Raw genomic sequence first — 20,261 nt, forward strand, 5'->3', positions numbered from 1 at the left:
GCATTACTGCAATTTTCTGGCATATTGGTGCTGCTCAACTATGTTGAACTCAAATGAGGAGCTTCCTTTTTGATTATAGTACTGCTTTGCTGCCATCTTGTGGCATTTATAGGCAATCGTAATCGTTTGTTGCAGATTTTTGGCCGGTAACAGTGGAGGATTACTGTAAATTTGGATGTAAACTATTCTAGCGTAAATTATCTTCGAGCCTACAAGTATAAATACGAAGCGGTAAACGGTCCCCCCTCTCAATCGGAGAGCGAGATTTCATAGTCGCTGACGGACAGCAAAGTTTTGCGTCCTACTTTACGGACGTTCTTGGCGTTGGTGATGCGCGCCGACATATCGGCGGGCCTCTCGAAGTAAAGCACCAGCGCCTGCTCGGTGAGCAGCGACGCCAGGAACTGTTCGAAAGTGATTGCCCAGTCCTCATCTACAACAGGCTCAGCGTCGTGGAAGTTCTTTTTCTTCTTCTTGTCGTCGGCGCCACCGCCGCCGCCTTCATCGCTCCTCACCAGCACCGTGTCGTCGGCGAGGTCTTCGCAACGCAGCTTGTTGTTGTCGTCCGGCTCGTGCGAGCCGGCACTCAGCACCGAATACGACGACACAGATGTGTCGTCTTTGACCTCGTCGTCCGAGGTGAGCATGGCCGATTTGGGGGAGGCGTCCTCCAGTTTGATGTCCTGCAAGGCTGGTGAAGGCTCCTCCTCGTCCTCCTACAAAAAAATAAATAAAAGGAAGCTTCACTTCTCAGCGGCATCACATTTTCTCACTGCCCGCAGTTTCAAGTTAGATGATATGTAGATCGTGTCATCTTTGATAAAACATTAAATTAAGGAAACCTGGTAACATATTCCGCGGTCTCCTTTTTGCTGCAGCGATCCATTATATTGTTATCCATAGTCTCTTCTGGGATAAAATTTATTTTTTACAAATTACAATTACAATTGTAAATTACAATTGTACAAATTACAATTTAATTACAATTACAAAAGAGAAGCAGTATTTTGCTCCAAAATCTCCACCTGGCTGTGGAATGGTCTTCCTCCCACCCACCATCTCTTCTCAGATAAAAATATTGAAACTTTAATACATTATACCCGGGAATACATTCCAGTCTCCACTATGCTGCATCATCCCATTTTCTCACTGTCCACAGTATCCTCTTTGATAATATTTATATTTATATTTAATATTTATATTTATATAAGTAAATTCCACTACACACCCTACTGTGTCCCTGTTGCTGCCGGGTCCTGATTTTTATGGCTTACGGTCTTGAAATGAGTAGGATTTTAAGAAAGCAGGAGCCCTCAAATCATACTCCAAAATCTCTCCTTTGTTGCAGCAATTTCCCGCGGCCCACAAAAAGTGACCCTTTTATTTATTTTTGTTGAGAATACAGGAAACCCAGTATCACACTCTGAAATATGTGATTTACTGCGGCACTTGACCCACTCGCCCATAGTCTCCTCTTGGATAAAATTTCAAAATTTACTAATTCAATTCAGGAGACCCAGAATTTTAAATCACATTCTGTTATTGGTATGATTGTAGGGTTATAATTTATTGCAATTTATGTTTTATAGTCAATCGTATGTCCAACCAGTCTATTGTTAACTCATTCACTGCCAGACAATGTGCAAAAATGTGTCGTATTCGAAACGGACAAAAAACAGACGACGACGTAATTCTGGTGAAGGCATGTCCTCTTTTGTGTTATGGTTTCTGTGCAAAGAGTGTGTCCACTCCAATGCCAGGGTTTTGTCATCGTCCCTTGAATTCCAGGACCCACAGAATATTGCGTTTTAGGACTACAAAAACATTCAATACAGCGTTAGAAACCTTAGCTCTTCTTTCATCAGAAAAAAAGAGTTAATTCCTAAATTATACTGGTCTGGAGTTATCAGAGCTTGAAATTGGGGTGGCAAAATACAATACAAAATATACTTATTGATTAATATAGTGCTTTAACAACAGCTAAAGCTGTAACAAAGCACTAATTTGGACAAAATGGAAATGCTGCCCCCTCGTGGAAAAGAAAAAAAACATTGCCAGAGGTCTGACCAGTATTTTATTGGCAAGAAAAAAAAAGAACAAATTTGGGAATGGCGCTCCACATCATGCTTTTCAATTCCCAAATAAATTTGGGAATGGCAGCGAAGGAGTTCTCAGTTCCCTTAGTCTCTTTGTGCAAAACAAAGAGACTTGTTAGTACTCTGACCTCACTCATCTCAGGACCGCAATCTCCGGACTGGTGGTCCCGTAGGGTGGCGCAGAAGAGCTTGCCCACCTCTCCCATCTCCAGCAGCAGGCTGGTGACAGTGGCTGTGGCGTGATAGAGCTGTTGCTCCGCGGGGTCCTCGCTGAACATGCTGTACAGCGTCTTGCACAGTTCGATGAATTGAGTCTGCGCCGCAAATCCAGAGCTCCATTTTAGCGCGCCAATAGGCTTTTGCGACAGTCAAAAATAAGAGCCTGATTGCATTTAGTCAAAATAAATTTTATGAATTGAGAGAATCTGACGGGGAGGATAGTGGGAGAACCTGGAAAACGTCGCATCAATCATGTATTCTGGCCTTTTGTAACGATGATTAACAAATCGGGAAACATTCTATACACCTTAGCATGGCTTAGCATTTCTATGGTTAAATGCCCCTTTCATGTTAACAAGTATCACTTCTTCGCCATTTTACCTGATTGAGCTTAGGGAGATCTTTGGTGCGCTCGGTTTTGGGCTTACTGTCCTGGTTCCACAGCTTCAGGTAGTGGCGATAGTCAGCAGCGTTCAGTTTCTTCACTACAAGCAGATTTTCACAAATATCAACTACAGTCGGCCAGCAAACAGCCCAACTCGCCCGGCGCGCCTGCGAATGCTAATCTTTGCCCCAGTCAAAGCCGTATTTCCGTTATATGCTTTGGGCAAGGAGGTAAGTGACAATTTTTGCGGCAAACTAGTTGGGTTGTTGTCAATACATTTGCATGTTTCCTTGTGTGACACTCACCTTTTTCTGTTTTAAACGTCACCCTGACAAAGCCATCGTCCTTCTCGCTTCGGTTTTTTGCATCCTGGCCTGAGAAGAGGATAAAATATTAAAAAAAAATATCTATCTATCTATCTATCTATCTATCCATCCATCCATCCACCCACCCATCTATCTATAATGGATGTACCACCCTCTCCACCAGTGTGATTGCAACAATATTTGCACACACTTATGGTCAAAAAATTCCAGCTGGTCGACATTTAAATATCTGTGACTTGTTGCGTTTATTGTACTTTTCATGGATTGATTGGAAGTTCATTAAGAATGAATTGTTTTTCAAAAACATTTCTATGATTTAAAAAGAAGAAACATTTCCAATCCTGACTTCACGTTTGGACTACATGTGCAGTACTAACGGTGGCAAAAACACTTACCCATGGATGTTTCCGGAGTGATGTCTTCAAAGAAGTACTGCGTAGCCTCGAAGGCCGAGTCGGGCTCTTCCTGTTCATTGGTGACCTCTTGACACAAAAACCATCGCTTGTATCATCCATGCAAGCGAATGACATTACAAGTACAGCTGTGGGGTTTTTTTCCCCGCTCACCCGGTAAAACGTGCATCTTGTAGAGCAGCTTCAGCTTCTCCGTCAGATCCCCATGACACAAAACGCCTGCGATACAACAATTCAATTTCGTAACTTTGGTTACAAATATCTTACTTGATATTTTTTTTAATATCTATTAATGCCTTGGAACACACGAATTAAATATAATTAAAAAATTGAACCTCTTGTCATTCCTTTTTTTCTGCTCATAGTGGTGCTGCTGTGCCAACTTTGGCCACGTGGGGGCAGTATAGAACAAATATCCAGATATAAAGAGGAACATTTAGTTTGCAGATTAGCAGTGGGCTTTTTTTGCTTTTAATAATATTCATAATATTGGGGAGGGATATCTCATAATAAATAAATATAATTTAAAAATGCAACCCTTTTTGTCATTCCCTTATTTTTTTCTGCTCATTCTGATGCTGCTCTGTCTACTTTGGCCACATGGGGACAGTATAAGAGAGAAATGTTGATACAAGACATTTACAGTTCGGTAAATCACAGATGAGCCGTGCTGATTTTTTTGGGCTTTTAATGTTATTCATATTCTGTGATGAGTTCGACGGTGCCACATTTCTGTTACCTACCGAGCCCATTAATGAACTCTCTGAAGTTGATGAAAGCATCGCCGTTGTGATCGAGAAGGCGAAACAAACGCATGGCCAAAGGGTCTGAGTGGGCGCCATTAGCCCAGGGGAAGAGGAGCTTGAAAAGACCCAAGAACTGCTCCGCGTCGATGCGGTACTGCTCCAGGTATGGCAGGCTGGGGTCGTGGCGCTCTGTTGGGTTGCTGCTGCCTCCCCAGTAGCAGCTGGTCAGGTGTTCCGCCTAAAAAGACACACATGACGGAAAATGGTTTCAAGTTTTTGATTTTTGTTTTTCCCCTGTTTGAAGAGATCCCAGTTGTCAAAGTACCCCAAGGATTAAAAAGAAAATTATTTCACTGAAATTAGCTTGTTCGATGTCTCGCTTGAACGACTGCACTGTTGCTTGGTCAACTATTGTTTTGTAATGTGTTGTGTTCATTGTTTTACTTCATGTTAACTGTTTTGTAAAGCGCAGATGTTGTGAAAGTGGTACTAAAATCAGGGTGTACTGTATTGTATTTTATTGTATTGAATTGTATTCCAACAAGTGTGAACGTGACCTACCTTGAAGAGGACAAAGAGCTCCTCCAACTCGTCCACGCTGAAGGCCGTCTCCGTAACAATAGTTCTGACCTAGAAATATCCAAGCATTCAAAATCGCATTAAGTGTGAAGACAGATTAGATTGGCCAGTGAAGCCAAGGCCTTGCGGACCTATTCGCCATGCTGCGATTCCATTTCACATGCGGAAGAACGTGAATCAGAATCAGAATCAGAATCATCTTTATTGCCAAGTATGTAGAACACACAAGGAATTTGTTTCCGGTAGTTTGGTCAGAGGATTTTCTTACCACGTTGCGTTTGGTCGTGTCTTCAATGGTCTGGATGACCCTTAGCCTCTGTTTGAAACGCATCTGCTCGATGACGTCCGCGCGGATTGAGCCGAATTTCTGAAAGCAAAAAAAATAAATAAAGAAAGAACGGGTGAAGAGAAAAATCTGTGGGAATTTCAATACCGCCCATATGTTAAGTTTTACAGTCGCCCTCTGATGACAACAATGTGCGTGGCATTAACATTCTTTCTATTAAAAACTGATTATCTTTGTTCTTCTTAGCTTGTCACGAACGGTAGCAAGAGGACACCTTGCATTCAGAGTGACAACAGAGCATCTTTGATTTGACATGAGATTCCGCATCCATCAATGACGAGCTGTCTTAATTTCATGACAATTTAGTGACCTTGAGCTTGTCAATCCAATGTTTGGCATTCACTATTAACGTTCCTTCGGAGCGTACGACGACATCAAGCGAGATAAAAATATTTTTAAAGGTTTGCTATAAAGGTCAGCTAACGGCTAGATTTTAGCCACTCGAGTTTTGAGTGGAGTCAAGAATCTTCTGCATGTGCTGGAATTAAAAAGAGATCAGTTTATGACAGATAAACAAGCCGAAGAGAGAGAGAGAGAGAGAGCGAGAGAGAGAGAGAGAGAGAGAGAGAGAGAGAGAGAGAGCGAGAGAGAAAGAGCGAGAGAGGGAAAGAGATGGACAGATAGAGTTAGAGAGATGAAGAGATGGCGAGAGAGATGGGGAGAAAGAGATTGAGAGTTAGAGATGGAGAGACATGAGAGAGATAGCGAGAGAGAGAGAGAGAGAGAGAGAGAGAGAGAGAGAGAGAGAGAGAGAGAGAGAGAGAGAGATGGAGGGATGGATAGACAGTGAGATGGAGCCAGAGAGATGAAAAGAGAGAGATTGAGAGACAGAGAGAGAGGCAGAGAGAGAGAGAGCGAAAAAAAGAGTGAAAGAGAGAGTGAAAGAGAGAGCGAGAGAGAGAGAGAGAGAGAGAGAGAGAAGAGAGAGAGAGAGAGAGAGAGAGAGAGAGCCAGAGAGAGAGCCAGAGAGAGAGCCAGAGAGAGAGCCAGAGAGAGAGCCAGAGAGAGCCAGAGAGAGAGCCAGAGAGAGAGCCAGAGAGAGAGAGCCAGAGAGAGAGAGCCAGAGAGAGAGAGCCAGAGAGAGAGAGCCAGAGAGAGCGCCAGAGAGAGCGCCAGAGAGAGAGCCAGAGAGAGAGCCAGAGAGAGAGCCAGAGAGAGAGAGCCAGAGATAGAGATAGAGCCAGAGATAGAGATAGAGCCAGAGATAGAGATAGAGCCAGAGATAGAGCCAGAGATAGAGCCAGAGATAGAGCCAGAGATAGAGCCAGAGATAGAGCCAGAGATAGAGCCAGAGAGAGAGCCAGAGAGAGCCAGAGATAGAGCCAGAGATAGAGCCAGAGATAGAGCCAGAGATAGAGCCAGAGATAGAGCCAGAGATAGAGCCAGAGATAGAGCCAGAGATAGAGCCAGAGATAGAGCCAGAGAGAGATCCAGAGAGAGAGCCGGAGAGCCAGATAGACAGAGATAGACAAATAAATAAATGGATAAACAAACAAATAAATAAACACATTTTTTTTGTACGGACAACTTTTACAAGACATGCATACCTCATAAGAACTTCGGACCAGTGTGAAGATGTCCACCTCTGGATGAGGCTCTCCGTTGTCTGTCAACAAGGAATGCAAATGCTGGATGGGCGGCAAGGTGCTGTCTTTATTCGTCACGTTGTCCAAGTATCTGCCACCAAGAAATGTCCCGTCAGACAACCAGGTGACCCCAACATCTCTTCGTGACCTTCTCACCTGCCCAGCACCGTCATGGCCTCGCCGTCATCCTTGCAGTCCAGCAGCTGGTGGATATTAGCGTGCAGCACGGACAGCGCCAGCTGGAAGATCACCTTGATACCGTCGAAAAAAAAGCAGTCCACCACCACCACGGCACTTGCGAACGGCATGACCGACAGAAAGAGCGTCAAGAACCAGGAGAGCGAGATGGTGGAGATGACGCCGAGGTCTTGCATACAGTCGTAAAGCTCGGGAACGTACTCATGGGCCAGTTCCTCAAACACGCCTTGATCCACCAGAGCTCCTGTGGGGATCACATTGCTGAGGTCATGATGATTGTTCCTCACCCCACCCGCCCGCCTTGCGAGATTTAGAAAATGGGCAAAATGTACCGACCGACAACCCTGGTGTTGTAGTAGTCGGGCAACATCCTTTCACAGAGCGCCACCAGTAGCCAGAAGGCCTCTTCTTCTTTAGCGTAGAGGAGCAACACCGATGTCACGATATTCATTGCCTGTAATTTCATCCAAATTGTAAAAAAAAAAACAAAAAAAAAAAAAAAAAACAAAAGCTGACGTATCAATTTTCTAGTTTTTGCAGATACCGAGCGCTATTTACCTGACAGTATCCGATGTTGGGGTTCCGGAAGGCGTAGGCGGTGAGGACACGGCGGAGGGCGGCGATGCCGATTTCATTTTGGAAGGCAGGATGCTCAGGGAGGGAGCGGTGGAGATCCCGCTCAATTTCCTCAGTGGCTAAGTTATATTTGCCCATGGAGCGTTCCACCAGGTCTTCATAATAGCCCGGATGGGTAGCCATTTCATTGATGGCACCTGACAACAACAAAGAGAGTAAAAAAAAAAAAAAAAAGAAGAAGACGAGAGAAGAAAGACGTTCAAAGAATGTCAGAATTTGTGTTATGCTGTCGTTAATATTGCACAACTGTCCACTGTTGTGTTTATTATTTTGCTTTGTGTTGACTATGATGTAAAGTGCTTTGTTACAGCTGCAACTGTATCTTCTCGCATTCAATTTTGGTGCTGTAGATTGCAAATTTCCCCATTGTGGGACAATTAAAGGCTTTCTGATTCTGATGTGCAGTAATCTTCGGCGGAAGCACACGACCGGGCAGCACCAACAGTCCTTATGGAAGGTGACTCTCCTTCCATAAGCCATCAACGACCATCAAAAAGGTAAATAAAACTTTATTTTACAGCACAGTTTATTTCTTTAATTACAGTCCTCATTCAGTTCCCTTTGACCTTCAACCTCCAACGCCATTCCATCAAGCCATAAATGTAATGTAATGCCATCACAAATGTAAATAAAGTGACTTTATGATACAATGCAGTGTATTTCTTTCATTACAATACAATAGCACATTTATTATACATAGAATAAGGTATGTTGTGTGTAGTTTTAAGGCTTATTTAGTTGAAAAGTATATTTTATGGAAACCTGGGAACGGATTATTCCCATTTTAATGGTTTCCTATGGGAATTTTTTTTTGAGATACACGCTTTTCGCCTTACACACTGTCTAGGAACCAATTAAGTTCGTAAGTTGAGGTCTCACTGTATATATATATATATATATCATTTGAATGTTTTTGTGCGTGTAGCCGAGATGAATTGATATTCTGTCTGGCGCTCACCAGAGAACAATAGCCAGAGGTCTCCTCTCATGCCCTCGGGAATGCCTTTAAGGACGAGCTCTTTGGTCTTCTCCGTTCGGTACATGCACACCCCCTGGCCGAACTCGGTGAAGTGGTTTTTCCAGGCTTGCTCCTTCAGGAACTCTTTAGCCTAAGCATACGGGCAACAACATGTATTTTCTTGCCAAAGATCACAGGCAAGAAAGAGCAATATAACATAGAAAGTGGAATGCCCCAAAGTGGATGCCATTTTTTCCATATGAATCCCCATCACTCATTTCCTGCCAGACGGTGTGCAAAAATGTATCGACTCCAGTGCCAGGATTTTTGTCATTTTCACTCAAATTCCAGGACCCAGAGAATATTGAGTTTTAGGACGATATAAAAATTCAAAGCAGTGTAAGAAATCGTAGACTCTCTTCTTTCATAAAAATAATTCCTAAATGATATGGGTCTGGAGTTATATGAGCTTGAAATGAGGGCGGCTGTCCAAAATACAATATAATTTGTACATATTCGTTTATATACAGGGATGAGAATGACAAATGAGAAAAAAGGCAAAAAAATGTGGGGGCCTGAGGGCCACATTCAACTTTATTTGTGAAAATAAAGTCCCTTGTTTGGTGGGCTACCAGTATGGCAAAATTGCTATATCAGTTTCATTTTTTGCCATGCTTCAAATATTGCATTTATACGTTGTAAAGTTTATGTAAGAGTTTCACCATTTACCCCACTTCTGAATGAATTTTCATTCTTCAATATGTATTCATCATTATACTGTTAATTTAAACATAAAGTATCATAGGATGTAAATGCTTGAAAGTGCAAAAAAAGTGTACAGGTAAAGCACAAAGTTTCAGAACAATAAAAATACCTTAGCCATCTAAAGCAGTTTTTGATCCCAGCGCTCTTGTCAATTTCCCTCGCTCGATCTTCTTCCTTCTTTTTTAACACTTTCACCATCGTACACATCACTTGAGTAGTTCACACTATCTACCTGTCTCACGCGCCATTACCACCAGCTAACGGTCAAGTTACACTATGGCTTGTGCAACCCAATGGGGAAAGCATGGCATGGGTGAAACTCGATTTACCGCTAATCCGATAGTGTTATGATACAGCAAAACTCGGTTTTACAATCGAGTCATCTGCCGCAAACACGTTTTAATGTTCATGTCGAAAAACGCAAATATTGACACTATGAGGAGATCAAGTACAGTATATGATAGTCGTGCTTGTGCCAGCACTTAAATTCTAACGTGGAGTTCCCCCTCCCACACACACGCCAACGGAGGCTCCGCGGAAGGTGGGCGATTGGAACATTGTCCATACCATCCCCCTCCCCTGAAATTTTCTCAACGGATTTGCGTTTTTCGAGATTTTTGGTCTGAAAAAGTTGGCGGAAAATTCTCATCCCTGTATATAGCTCTATAACAGCTGAAGCCGGAACAAAGTGTCAACATGGAAAAAAAGAAAATGCTGCCTCCTCGTGGATGGGAGAAAAAACGGACAGAGATCTGACCAGCGCTTTATCAGCACCACCCGCAAGAAACAAAACCTGAACAAATTCGGGAATGATGCTCTATGTTATATTTTCAATTCCCTAATAATTTCTGGAATGGCAGTGAATAAATTAATAATACACAGAAGTGAAAAACTGCCAAGGAAAAATCTATATTTTTTTTTCTTTCCAATTATACCCTATGCTAGAACGTGGCCGGTGGTCGCAATACGGCACTTGGGGTAATATTGCCTCTGTGGAATATGAATGAAATCTACCCATATTTATCCATTTTAGGGGCGGCCATCTTGCCACTAGACGTCGACTATAAATGACATCATAGTTGCTCAGGTGACAACCAATAATAGCTCGCTTATTTTCTGAGTTTGATCATGACATTGCAAGCAGAGTCGTGATCTAATTGAATGTACAGGTAGTTTTAATAATAAATACAGTAAAGTCTCGTTATATCGATATTCAAGGGAGTCCGAAAAAATATCGATATAACCGGGACTATCGATATATCCGACCCTGTTTGCATGTAATTTTCTCCGTGCGTGCATAGAAATAGTATCGATATAACCGGGACTATCGATATATCCGATATCGATATAACGAGACTTTACTGTAATAGATTTTTGGATGGGTTTGTGTATTGCAATATAAATGGCTTTTTTGGCTCACCAGTTTGGGATTAAAATCCTCAGGCGAGCGGCGTCGGTACATGGTCATGAGGGCCTGCGAGGCGGTGGGCACGCTGCTGCCGTTCAAGTTAAAGGTGCGCTCGCCCTCCGAGCTCAAGCAGTGCTGCGGGCTGCTCGATAGCAGCGATACGTAAACCTAGCAAAGCACAAGCAGCGGGAAACATCTTCACAATGGAGAACTCCAAGGAATGACCACCGTACAGAAACCGTCACCCCTCACCTCGTCGTCTGAGCTGTTGATGCTGCCGGGGAGCTCTCGCTCCAGGCAAGTTTTGGACGGCGTCTGTTGCAGGAAGTCCGAAATTCTCTGGACCAGGAAGTCGCGATCCATCAGGTTGGCAAATAGGAAAGTCATTCGGTTCTTGGTGCTGATGGAAACGGGACTGGGGAGCACGTTGGAGCTGTCGGCCTTTTCCACGATGGTCACCTGAAAGCATTCCCACATATGGACTTTTGTCAAAGCAAAATGTTCTTACCCGGAATAAAAACCAGCCATGAAAATTTCAACTGCGATATTACATGAACAATTTCCGGCACTCCCACCGACAGGGCGCAAATTGGTTTGCGCACAGGTGTCCCTTATGGAGTGTCCCGTGTATTTCTCCCGCCTTGACTGACCTCGCGGAGGGGTATGATGAGGCTGCACTGCATCTCCTCCTTGCTGGTGAAGCAGATGTAGTTGGTGGAGACAAACATCTGTCCCAGGATGTGCGTTTTGCTGAAGGGGGTCCACAGGGTACAATCAGTGTGCCCATCCAGTTTTTCATCTTTGGGCAGACGGAAGAGCGCTCTGTAGCGCTCACTCTTGGCTCGGGCATCCAAGTCCCTGCGCAGGGGGGGTGGGAGAATGAGACATCGAATAAAATGGGAAAACGGCCACATTGGGGTGAAAGAAGATACCTCTTGAGGGCCGACACTTTCTTGGGAGACTTCTTTTTGAGCTTGGGCAGAGAGCGGTCCTCCTCGAAGCCTTTGTTATCCAGCAGTTGGCGCATGGCAATGTTGGCCAGCTGTTCGGCCAGTTTGAAGGTTTCGTTGCTGTTGAGGAAGACGGAGAAGACGTGCTCATGGCTGCGTGTGCTCATTTTGATGCCGTCGGGGAGCAGCATGGTGGCGCTCTTCTCCAGTTGCGTGATGTCAGCCCAGCGCACCACCAGCTTGACTGAACGACAAATATCAAATTTGACTGACAAGCGAGTGAACAACTGGGTGAGTATTAACTCTTTCACTGTCAGACGATGTCCAAAAATGGGTAAGTAACATTTTGAAATTTAAGAATTCAATGCAGGAGACCCAGAATTTGAAATCACATTTTTTTATTGGTCTGATTGTAAGATTATAATTTCTTGTAATTATTAAATTATGTTTTATGTTCGTTCACTCTTATGCCCAGCAGTCTATTGTTAACTCATTCACTGCCAGAGCATGTGCAAAAATGTGTTCACTCCATTGCCAAGGTTTTTGTCATTTTCACTCAAACTGCAGGACCCACAGAATATTGAGTTTTAAGACTACATAAACATTCAATGTAGCGTAAGAAACCTTAGATTCTCTACTTTCATCAGAAAAAATCCTAAATTATATGGGTCTGAAGTTACCTGAGCTTGTAATGGGGGCGGCTGTACAAAATACAATGCAATACATACATATTGATTATTTATAGCGCTTTAACCACAGCTGAAGCTGTAACAAAGCGGTAACATGGACAAAAGGCAAATGCTTCGCCCTCGTGGGAGGGAAAACGATTGCCAAAGGCCTGACCAGCGCTTTATCGGCACCCCCCGAAAAACGAAAACCTGAAACAATTCGGGAATGGCGCTCTACGTCATGCTTTTCAATTTCCGAATCAATTTGGGAATGGCAGTGAATGAGTTAAATGGCTGCGCAATGCAGACGGACAGCATGTTGACAGATTGCTTTGAGGACATCTGTATGGTGACCCTATACTTGTCCAATCTACAACAATAAACCGTGTCAAAGTCAGACCTGTCTCATAGTGCCAATCGAAAACTGAACATTCAAAATACATTTTAAGCCAACCTTCTTTCCCCAGCAGGTAGGAATAGAAGCATATGTGGTTGATGCTGAGGTAGAGCCAGCCTTGCCGCGGTACTTTGCCCTTCCAGTAGCTGCACGAGTAATAGTTGACCAACTTCTCCTCGTCGGGCATGCCAAAGAGCTTGCGGAATTTGGAACTAGCCTCCTTGAATTTGTCCGTGTCGTCGTCCTCTTTGACGTTGTGGTTCTTGTTGTACTCGGCGATGATGCCCTGCAGGGAGAAAGAGAGAGCCATACAGTATGTACACCAACACAATGAGGGGATTGAACTCCAGGACAAAAAGAGTCGGCGATGCCTCATCATGGTCTTGGATCTTTTACTCTGAGGACGGTAATGGTTCATTCCAGAAGGCAGGAAATTGCAAATTGAGATGATTAAAGTGTTTTTAAAAATAATCTGGAGACAATTCCAGTTTGTCTCATGGATCCAAAGGCATGGTGCACCCTGGACCTTCAACAAATAGCCTATTTTATTACCGTTTACCGAGATAGGGCGCACACCATTATAAAGCGCACGAAATAGAAGAAATGAGAGTGGCTGAGGTTACGTTATGCATCCATGAGATGGAGCTACGCTAAAGGGAATACAATACAATACAGCCATAGAGCTAGTACATAGAGCTTTCAGAAGCATCACAGCTGTAACCAATCACTTTACAAAACATTTAAAACGTCACGATCAAAACATTGATCTATATATAAGGCACATCGGATTATCAAGCTGCAGTCGGCTTTTGAGAAAATTGACCAGACGTAGGTGTGCAACGTTTCTCACAGCAGCAGTTTCTTATTGTATGCAAATACATACACAATGGAGGGATGTCCAAAAGCAGAACTAAATTGTTCCCTGCTTGCCATTCCGCAACTTTATACACAATTGACGCACCCGCCTGAGTTTGACGAACGTCAAGCTCTGACTCGGTTTCAGCTTGTCAAGGTTGTACATGCTCCCCAAATGTGAGCCCACGCCAATGAATAATATCTTGTTAGTTTTGTCGTTGCTTTGACAAAAAGGTCACATTGAGCAATTCCATCAATCTTTTATTCATACCCAGTACAATAAAAATACTTTTGGAGTCAAAATTAATAAGTTTGCAAATTTCTCCAATATGGTCAATTATGTCTCATCTCCGGACGTAATCGGATTTTTTTCCCACTCAACCCACTGCGATGTTATCTCTTTCTCCAGTGTTACGCAAAACCGTCAATTAAAAACAAATACAATTTATGACGGAAAAAAATCGGAAACGTGTTAGAATGAAACGTGCAGATACACATTGGATACAGACGGTTTTAAATTCTCATGCACAATAGCTCTCCACGGCCCCCCAAATCAGTTGTATTTAACTTTGGAAGAACAATTTTTAATCTCAAAAAGATTTTTTGGCTGACTACAGTGCTGTCCTTTGACATCTTGGTGTAAATAGCCCGTATCAGTACAACTGATAACAAAATAACAAAACAATTTTTTTCAGGGTCCTCTTCCGTATTTATTTTGAGACGTTTTGTTTGGTGTGTCCCATGACTTGCCTGGACTTTTCCTTTGACAAATGTGGTGATGTCATTCTCATTCTCAAAGATGGAGAGAGTCTGCAGCATGTTGTGCTCCAGCCACTCCCAATGCTCGGTGATCTCTTTCCGCGAAGTGGCTGAGGAAGACCAACAGACACGTGAACGTTTGTGCCGCGAGAGCGCCACAACACTTAGCAACCACCCGTGAGCTAAGAGATCACAATTGTTTGGTTTACGAGCCACAGACTAAATCGATAACAGAGATTTCCCCACTCAACCACTCTCCCTACAACGCGGCTACAAATCTCGGGATGATTACTTCTGGCGAAGGAGACGTGTTTAGCTCAGGACTAATTGCTAAGTTAACCGAACAAAACAACGTACAAAACTAATAACTGGACAAATGTCTGCACACAAATTTTAAAGTCCGCCATCTTTCCAGCGGGGTAAAGCTGGTAAGAACGGACTAACTCTTGGCACACTTTACAATGTGTTCTGACGAGAACAAAATATAATAACAGAGCAACACTTGCAAAAAGACAGGAAAGAAAATTTGAAATTGAAACCCCCGCCCCCTTTATTTTGGCTCTTTAACATCCACCGGGCTGTTAAGTAATGCGCGGCATTCAGCCGCCGGCATGGGAATTGGCAGGATATGTGACGGACGGAAAGGGGGGGGGCAGGGCTCCTTCCTTTCAAAGATGACTGGAACCTTCAACTACTCGGGTTAACGTGGACGCACCGTGAGCAATGATCCAGTAGGAGAGAGAGTCCGGGGTTTGGTAGAGAATCCTGTAGGGAGCCATGCGGGCACTTGAATCCAGGACCACGTCCAAGGTCCCCACCAATAGACCTGTGACGACAAGCAAAACGCAGTGCTTGGAACGTGTCGAACAAGGGGAAAACACAAAAAGTAAAATACTTGAAGACTTCTTTTAGAACTGGGGGGGGGGGGGGGGGGGGGTCTGCAACAAAAATTGGTCAATAGCATCTAAATTGAAACTTTTGTTGAAACATGCCATTTGTGGCATTTGGTCCATTTTTATTGTTTTTTGCAAGCAATAACATAACAACAAATAAGTCTGTGTAAGCTCTCAGTCGTACAGATGAGTACTCAAAAAGTACAGATGACGGCTGAAGAAACCTTTTCATCGATAGCAACAAATACATTAAAAATAGGGATATAGCTAGCTAAATGTTTAGCGAGCAAGATAAAGAGATAATTAGCTTGATAGGTAGCTAAATAGATATCTCGATAGAGAGCTGGCTAGATATCTAGCTAGATAGCAAGCTAGATAGCTAGCTTGGTAGCAAATTAGATAGACAGCTAGGTACTAATCTAGGTAGCAATCTAGATAGCTAGTGTTAGGTTAAAATATTACAGGCTAATATTAGCACTAGCTAGATAGCTACGTAGCTAGCAAGGTAGCTAATTAGATAGCTGAGTGAGTTAAAAAGGTGGCGGTGACAGCATCTTGTTACGCTTCATAATATTTGATATACGTGAACTTTCTGCAACACAACAATACAAATTTGCGCTTCAAACGCAAGAAAACCAGAATCCCGATGAGACAACCTCAAAAGTGTCTTATTTTGTCTGCGTCGCTGTTCATTCAGTTTTTATAATTACTAGTTTGCCAAACAGGACATCTGCAGATAGATGTAAATGTGATGTTTTTAGTAAAAAAATGCACACAAACAAATCAGTTTGTGCGATAACATCACCTCCTCGGTCATGTAAGAGAAAAATTCCTTGCTCATCATTACGGACGGCAAGGCTTCCTATCGGCAACCTTTCCCCCGCCCCTTGAGACAAACATCTTTTGGAACCATGTGATAAGCGGCTTCTCCAAGTCGTCACAATTAGTGCTTTGTTTAGGAGGAGCAAAACAAGTCATCTTACCTTGAAGCGTTTTTTTTGCCCTTAACTCTGCCATGTTCGTTTTTTCCATGTATTGCTGCCATTTTTAAATCTGCCAATGACAGATTTTAATTGTCTTAAATTTAATGTACAGTACTGATATTCAAACCGGAATAGCAGTGTGGAAGAAGGCCGCATTAAAGTCCAATTTCTCTTGCCGGATTGGCTATGACGCGCTAGTGGCCTATTTCAGAGTTTTTATCCCGTGTTTATTTCGGGATCCATTACGCTAAAAATAAATCTGATTCGATTAAGAGGCACAATTTATTAAGATTCAGTGATTGGTGATATAATATCAAATTAAGCAATTGGAAGTACGAGGAATAGAAAATGGCCAACTCCAGTAAATTTCCGTCAAAAAGTAAGATTGGAAAAGTAAAAATTAGTAATAAGAGTGATTTGGGGATTTTCAAAGACAAAGCGTAGATCACAGTAGGTACCAAACAGGAGACTGCAGTGATTTTCTGTCCAGAGGTTATATCACACTTAAAAAGCAGTTTCTAAAAAAATCTGTCCAGAAAATTTCACATCGTCCTTGTTTTGTGTATATAATAAAAATACAAATAAAAAAAATAGCATGTGGTTGAACTGCCAACTGGCACACGGCGCAGGCCAGCAGGCTCAGCATTTATATAAGGATGACATCAGTTAGCGCTGGCAAGCAGGCCGCACAGCAAGGGACCCAGGGAGGATTCAATAACTGCGAACGCTACCAATTCGCAAGTGTCATTTTCAACGGGGCCATAAACATGGCACAATGGTGTACGTCATAACCGAAAAAAGACAGAAACAACATGACTAACTACGCCACATCTTTATGGCTGAAGATCGCCACGGATGATACGATTCCACCTCATTCTGCACGAGGTCATGTTTGACAGAGTGAGATTCAAAGTCAAGATCGGCTTGAGGTGGGTGTTTCAAAAGCTTCACGGATCACAACAATGTTGAAATGATGGCTGTCGTACTGAATGCGCCGCAGTGGACATGCCAGGCCAGTAGATGGCAGTGTCACATTGGCTTGCAGGTGAGGTTTTTAGTTTTTTTTCTTTTTCCTCAACCTTTGTCACAAACTGCACGAGTCAGCCATAAAAACACATAATCAGCAATAACAATGTGATAAAAGCCTTTCACAAGGTCCATATTTGTACGACAGGTGATGGCGTCAAGTCACAAAACATTTATGAGGCACGACATCCGCTTTTACCACCACAGCGCGTTGTCACATTTATGAACAAGCACAGTAGAATCTGGGCCAAGACGATAACAGTACATGGTGTAATTGGGCCTGGGGAGGGGGGGGGGGGGTTCATGATTAAAAAGGTTAACGAGGAAGGGAAAACGGAGGTTAGAAAGTGAAACCTAACCTCCACCTCATTGTTTGTGTCTGTTTGGCCCAAAAATAAAAACGGAAGAGGGAAGGGGAAATAAGAATTGGGATGATTCAGCATAAAGTGGCTGCAACTGTTTTTTATTTCTTTTTGGAGACAAGCGACTGCATTGACAGAACGTTTTAGTTTATAAACAGGCGGGAACACGTTTACTATTTTTACTATGAGGCATTTTGGGTTTCTTCTGTAACCTTCTGCTGCTGGAAATCCTTGTTACACAACAACACATGAACCACTGTAGTTTTTATTATATTTTTTTTAACAATGGATTGGGTAACGTTTAAAGTCCACCTGAAACATGCGACAAGTCATGTGATCATCACACTGTTTTGAGACAAATACTCATCGACTGACAATAGCTCCAGTACGTACTTTTGAAAAGCACGTTCCTGATTGGTTTTCAAGCCTGTCAGCTGTGATGAATCACACATTTGCACAAATCTATCCACAGTCAAAACGATTGACTGTAATCACGTTATGAGACTGACTTGCGGGAGGAGCAAAGTTCAGCATGGTGATAACTCGGGCTGTGCACGAATTGGCGGGGGTTGAATTGAAAAACTTCCGGACTTTAGTCAGAACCAATCATAGCTTATTGTCAAATGTAGCGTCACATAGGATTGTTTGAATAATGTATGTATGTGTGTGTGTGTGTGTGGTAAGCATTATTCAATGGGTAAGTAAAATTTGAAATTCAAGTGGTAAGCAGCCAGTCGATAAAACACAGCAAGGTAGCACAACAACAAGGCCTATGTTGCTACACCATTGTTGTTCCCTCACAGCATCAGAGTAATAAACAAATGCCGGACCTGAGATGAACTCTTCAGCTAGATAAACCCTAGCTAGCTAGCTAGCTAGCTGTGGAAGAAAGAATGGATTTAAAATAGAGTTTTAAACAACACCCATGGTTATTAAGGGTGCACCAAGGGATCCTGGTGACTGAAGCTAAAAAAGAAAAACATGTATGTGCAGTTTTCTACAGAATCAAACAATTAAACTTGGTAAAGCATTTTGGACACGCTATGGTGCATTTGTAAGCAAATGTGTTTCATTGATTATTTCCCAGGTCAAACGGGTTAATGCCTGGTGTGGAATTTGCCAGAAAGAAAATATTTTACCCAACATGTACCCTCAGTCGCCCTCAGTTTAAGCTCATATAACTACAGATCCTTATATTTTAAGAATTAACTCTTTTTTCTGATGAAAGAAGAGAGTATAACATTTCTTACGCTGCATTAAATGTTTATGTTGTCCTAAAACTCAATATTCTGTGGGTCCTGGAATTTGAGTGACAATGACAAAAACCCTGGCACTGGAGTGGACACATTTGTGCACGTCTGGCAGAGAAGTGACAAAAATGATACACTATTCAACAATAATGTATTAAACGTGAAAGATTAGCCATAAAGCGTACAGTTTTGGGAGGTGAAGAGTTTGTAATCAATAAATAATCGTGATGAATATTCTCCCATAACCGTCCAACGTTTATGCAGGACAAAAAAACTGAAAATATGGCTTCTGCCTCCGTTTCTGCACTTGAAGTATCCATAGCACGATGACTATAGCGATGCATAGTTTCAATTTTATTTAAGCAAGTACAATTGTGAACGAATACATGTGAATGATATCAACAACAACAATAATCCCCTTACCAGCCAGTCCTCCGCCTTCCCCGCCGTGACCCTTCCGCTTCTGGAGGATGAAATATGGATTGGCCCGCTCAGTGATCCACAACGCGCCCGCCAGTAACACCTCTTCGGGACTCACCCACATGATGTTGATGATTTCAGTCGTTTTTTTTACAAGTTACATGGACCATTAATTGAGTACTACTCTAATTAGTCACGTTAAAAATGGAGGTTGGGGCGTCAGTGCATTCGCTCCTATCTTAAAAACAGCTGGTGCTACGAACGTCATCCAAACAACGAACGCCCTCCTCTCGATAGCACCGATTAAAAGACTAAAATGGGATTTGGAATGCTCGGATGGTCGCAGCCATTTTATATCGATTTTGTGCCACTCCGATTTGTTGGTGGCGGCAGGTGCGCGGAATGACAACGACGTTGGTTAATAAAACGACATAGCCACGAGATTCGCCGTTCACGCTCTAACCCAAACGCCACCGACACTTCCCGTTCCCCCCTCCCCGCCCAAAAAAATAAACGAATGACTAAAACGGCAACGTCGACTGAGCAAGAGTCAAGGCGAATGACAATGTCGCTGGCAGGTCGGCAACATCCTTCGTCTTCCCTCCCTTTTCCTCGACGGAAAGTAGAGCCAGCCTGCTTTGCGTGACGTCACATAATGGCCACAGCGCATGACGTCGCAAGGCGTGGACTCCGTGTGATGTCACGAGCCAAGAGGCGGGAATATCATAAAGGACTCAATTGAGTGCCAACATTTGACCAAATGCGCACAAGTTCGCTTGAATACTTTGAAATTGTGTGAGGTAATTGTAAACAGAAATATGGCCGTAATTTATGAACAGTAATCCCTCGTTTTTCGCGGTAAATGGGGACCAGGACGAATCGCGATAGATGAAAATCCGCTGAGTTATATAATAACCCATGTGATAACAGAGGGGGTGGCAGCGTTGGGAACATGCACAGCCAATCCACGTGGCTGTAAAACATGAGATTTCACGCCGTCATTGGGTGAAGTCAGGGAACCAATCAAGCTACATCCA

At 43.0% G+C, this 20,261-nt stretch overlaps 1 protein-coding gene across 1 annotated transcript; it reads right to left on the reverse strand.

Moving 5' to 3' along the window:
- Positions 1-19,837, reverse strand: tbc1d9 (TBC1 domain family, member 9 (with GRAM domain)). The gene is made up of 22 exons (XM_089007236.1): positions 19,228-19,837; positions 15,006-15,116; positions 14,282-14,400; positions 12,734-12,962; positions 11,594-11,855; positions 11,312-11,519; positions 10,914-11,120; positions 10,674-10,829; positions 8,489-8,639; positions 7,453-7,667; positions 7,231-7,348; positions 6,853-7,138; positions 6,658-6,787; positions 5,033-5,131; positions 4,747-4,815; positions 4,183-4,423; positions 3,593-3,658; positions 3,422-3,508; positions 3,006-3,074; positions 2,697-2,800; positions 2,225-2,410; positions 1-716 (listed from the first exon to the last, which is right to left on the reverse strand). The coding sequence occupies exons 1-22, from the start codon at positions 19,346-19,348 to the stop codon at positions 249-251; spliced, it is 3,702 nt and encodes a 1,233-aa protein (XP_088863362.1). The 5' UTR covers positions 19,349-19,837; the 3' UTR covers positions 1-248.
- Positions 19,838-20,261: the final 424 nt, after the last annotated feature.

Source organism: Hippocampus bargibanti, linkage group LG10 (assembly GCF_051943395.1).
Source record: "Hippocampus bargibanti isolate YZ-2025 linkage group LG10, ASM5194339v1, whole genome shotgun sequence".
NCBI classification, from domain to species: domain Eukaryota; kingdom Metazoa; phylum Chordata; class Actinopteri; order Syngnathiformes; family Syngnathidae; genus Hippocampus; species Hippocampus bargibanti.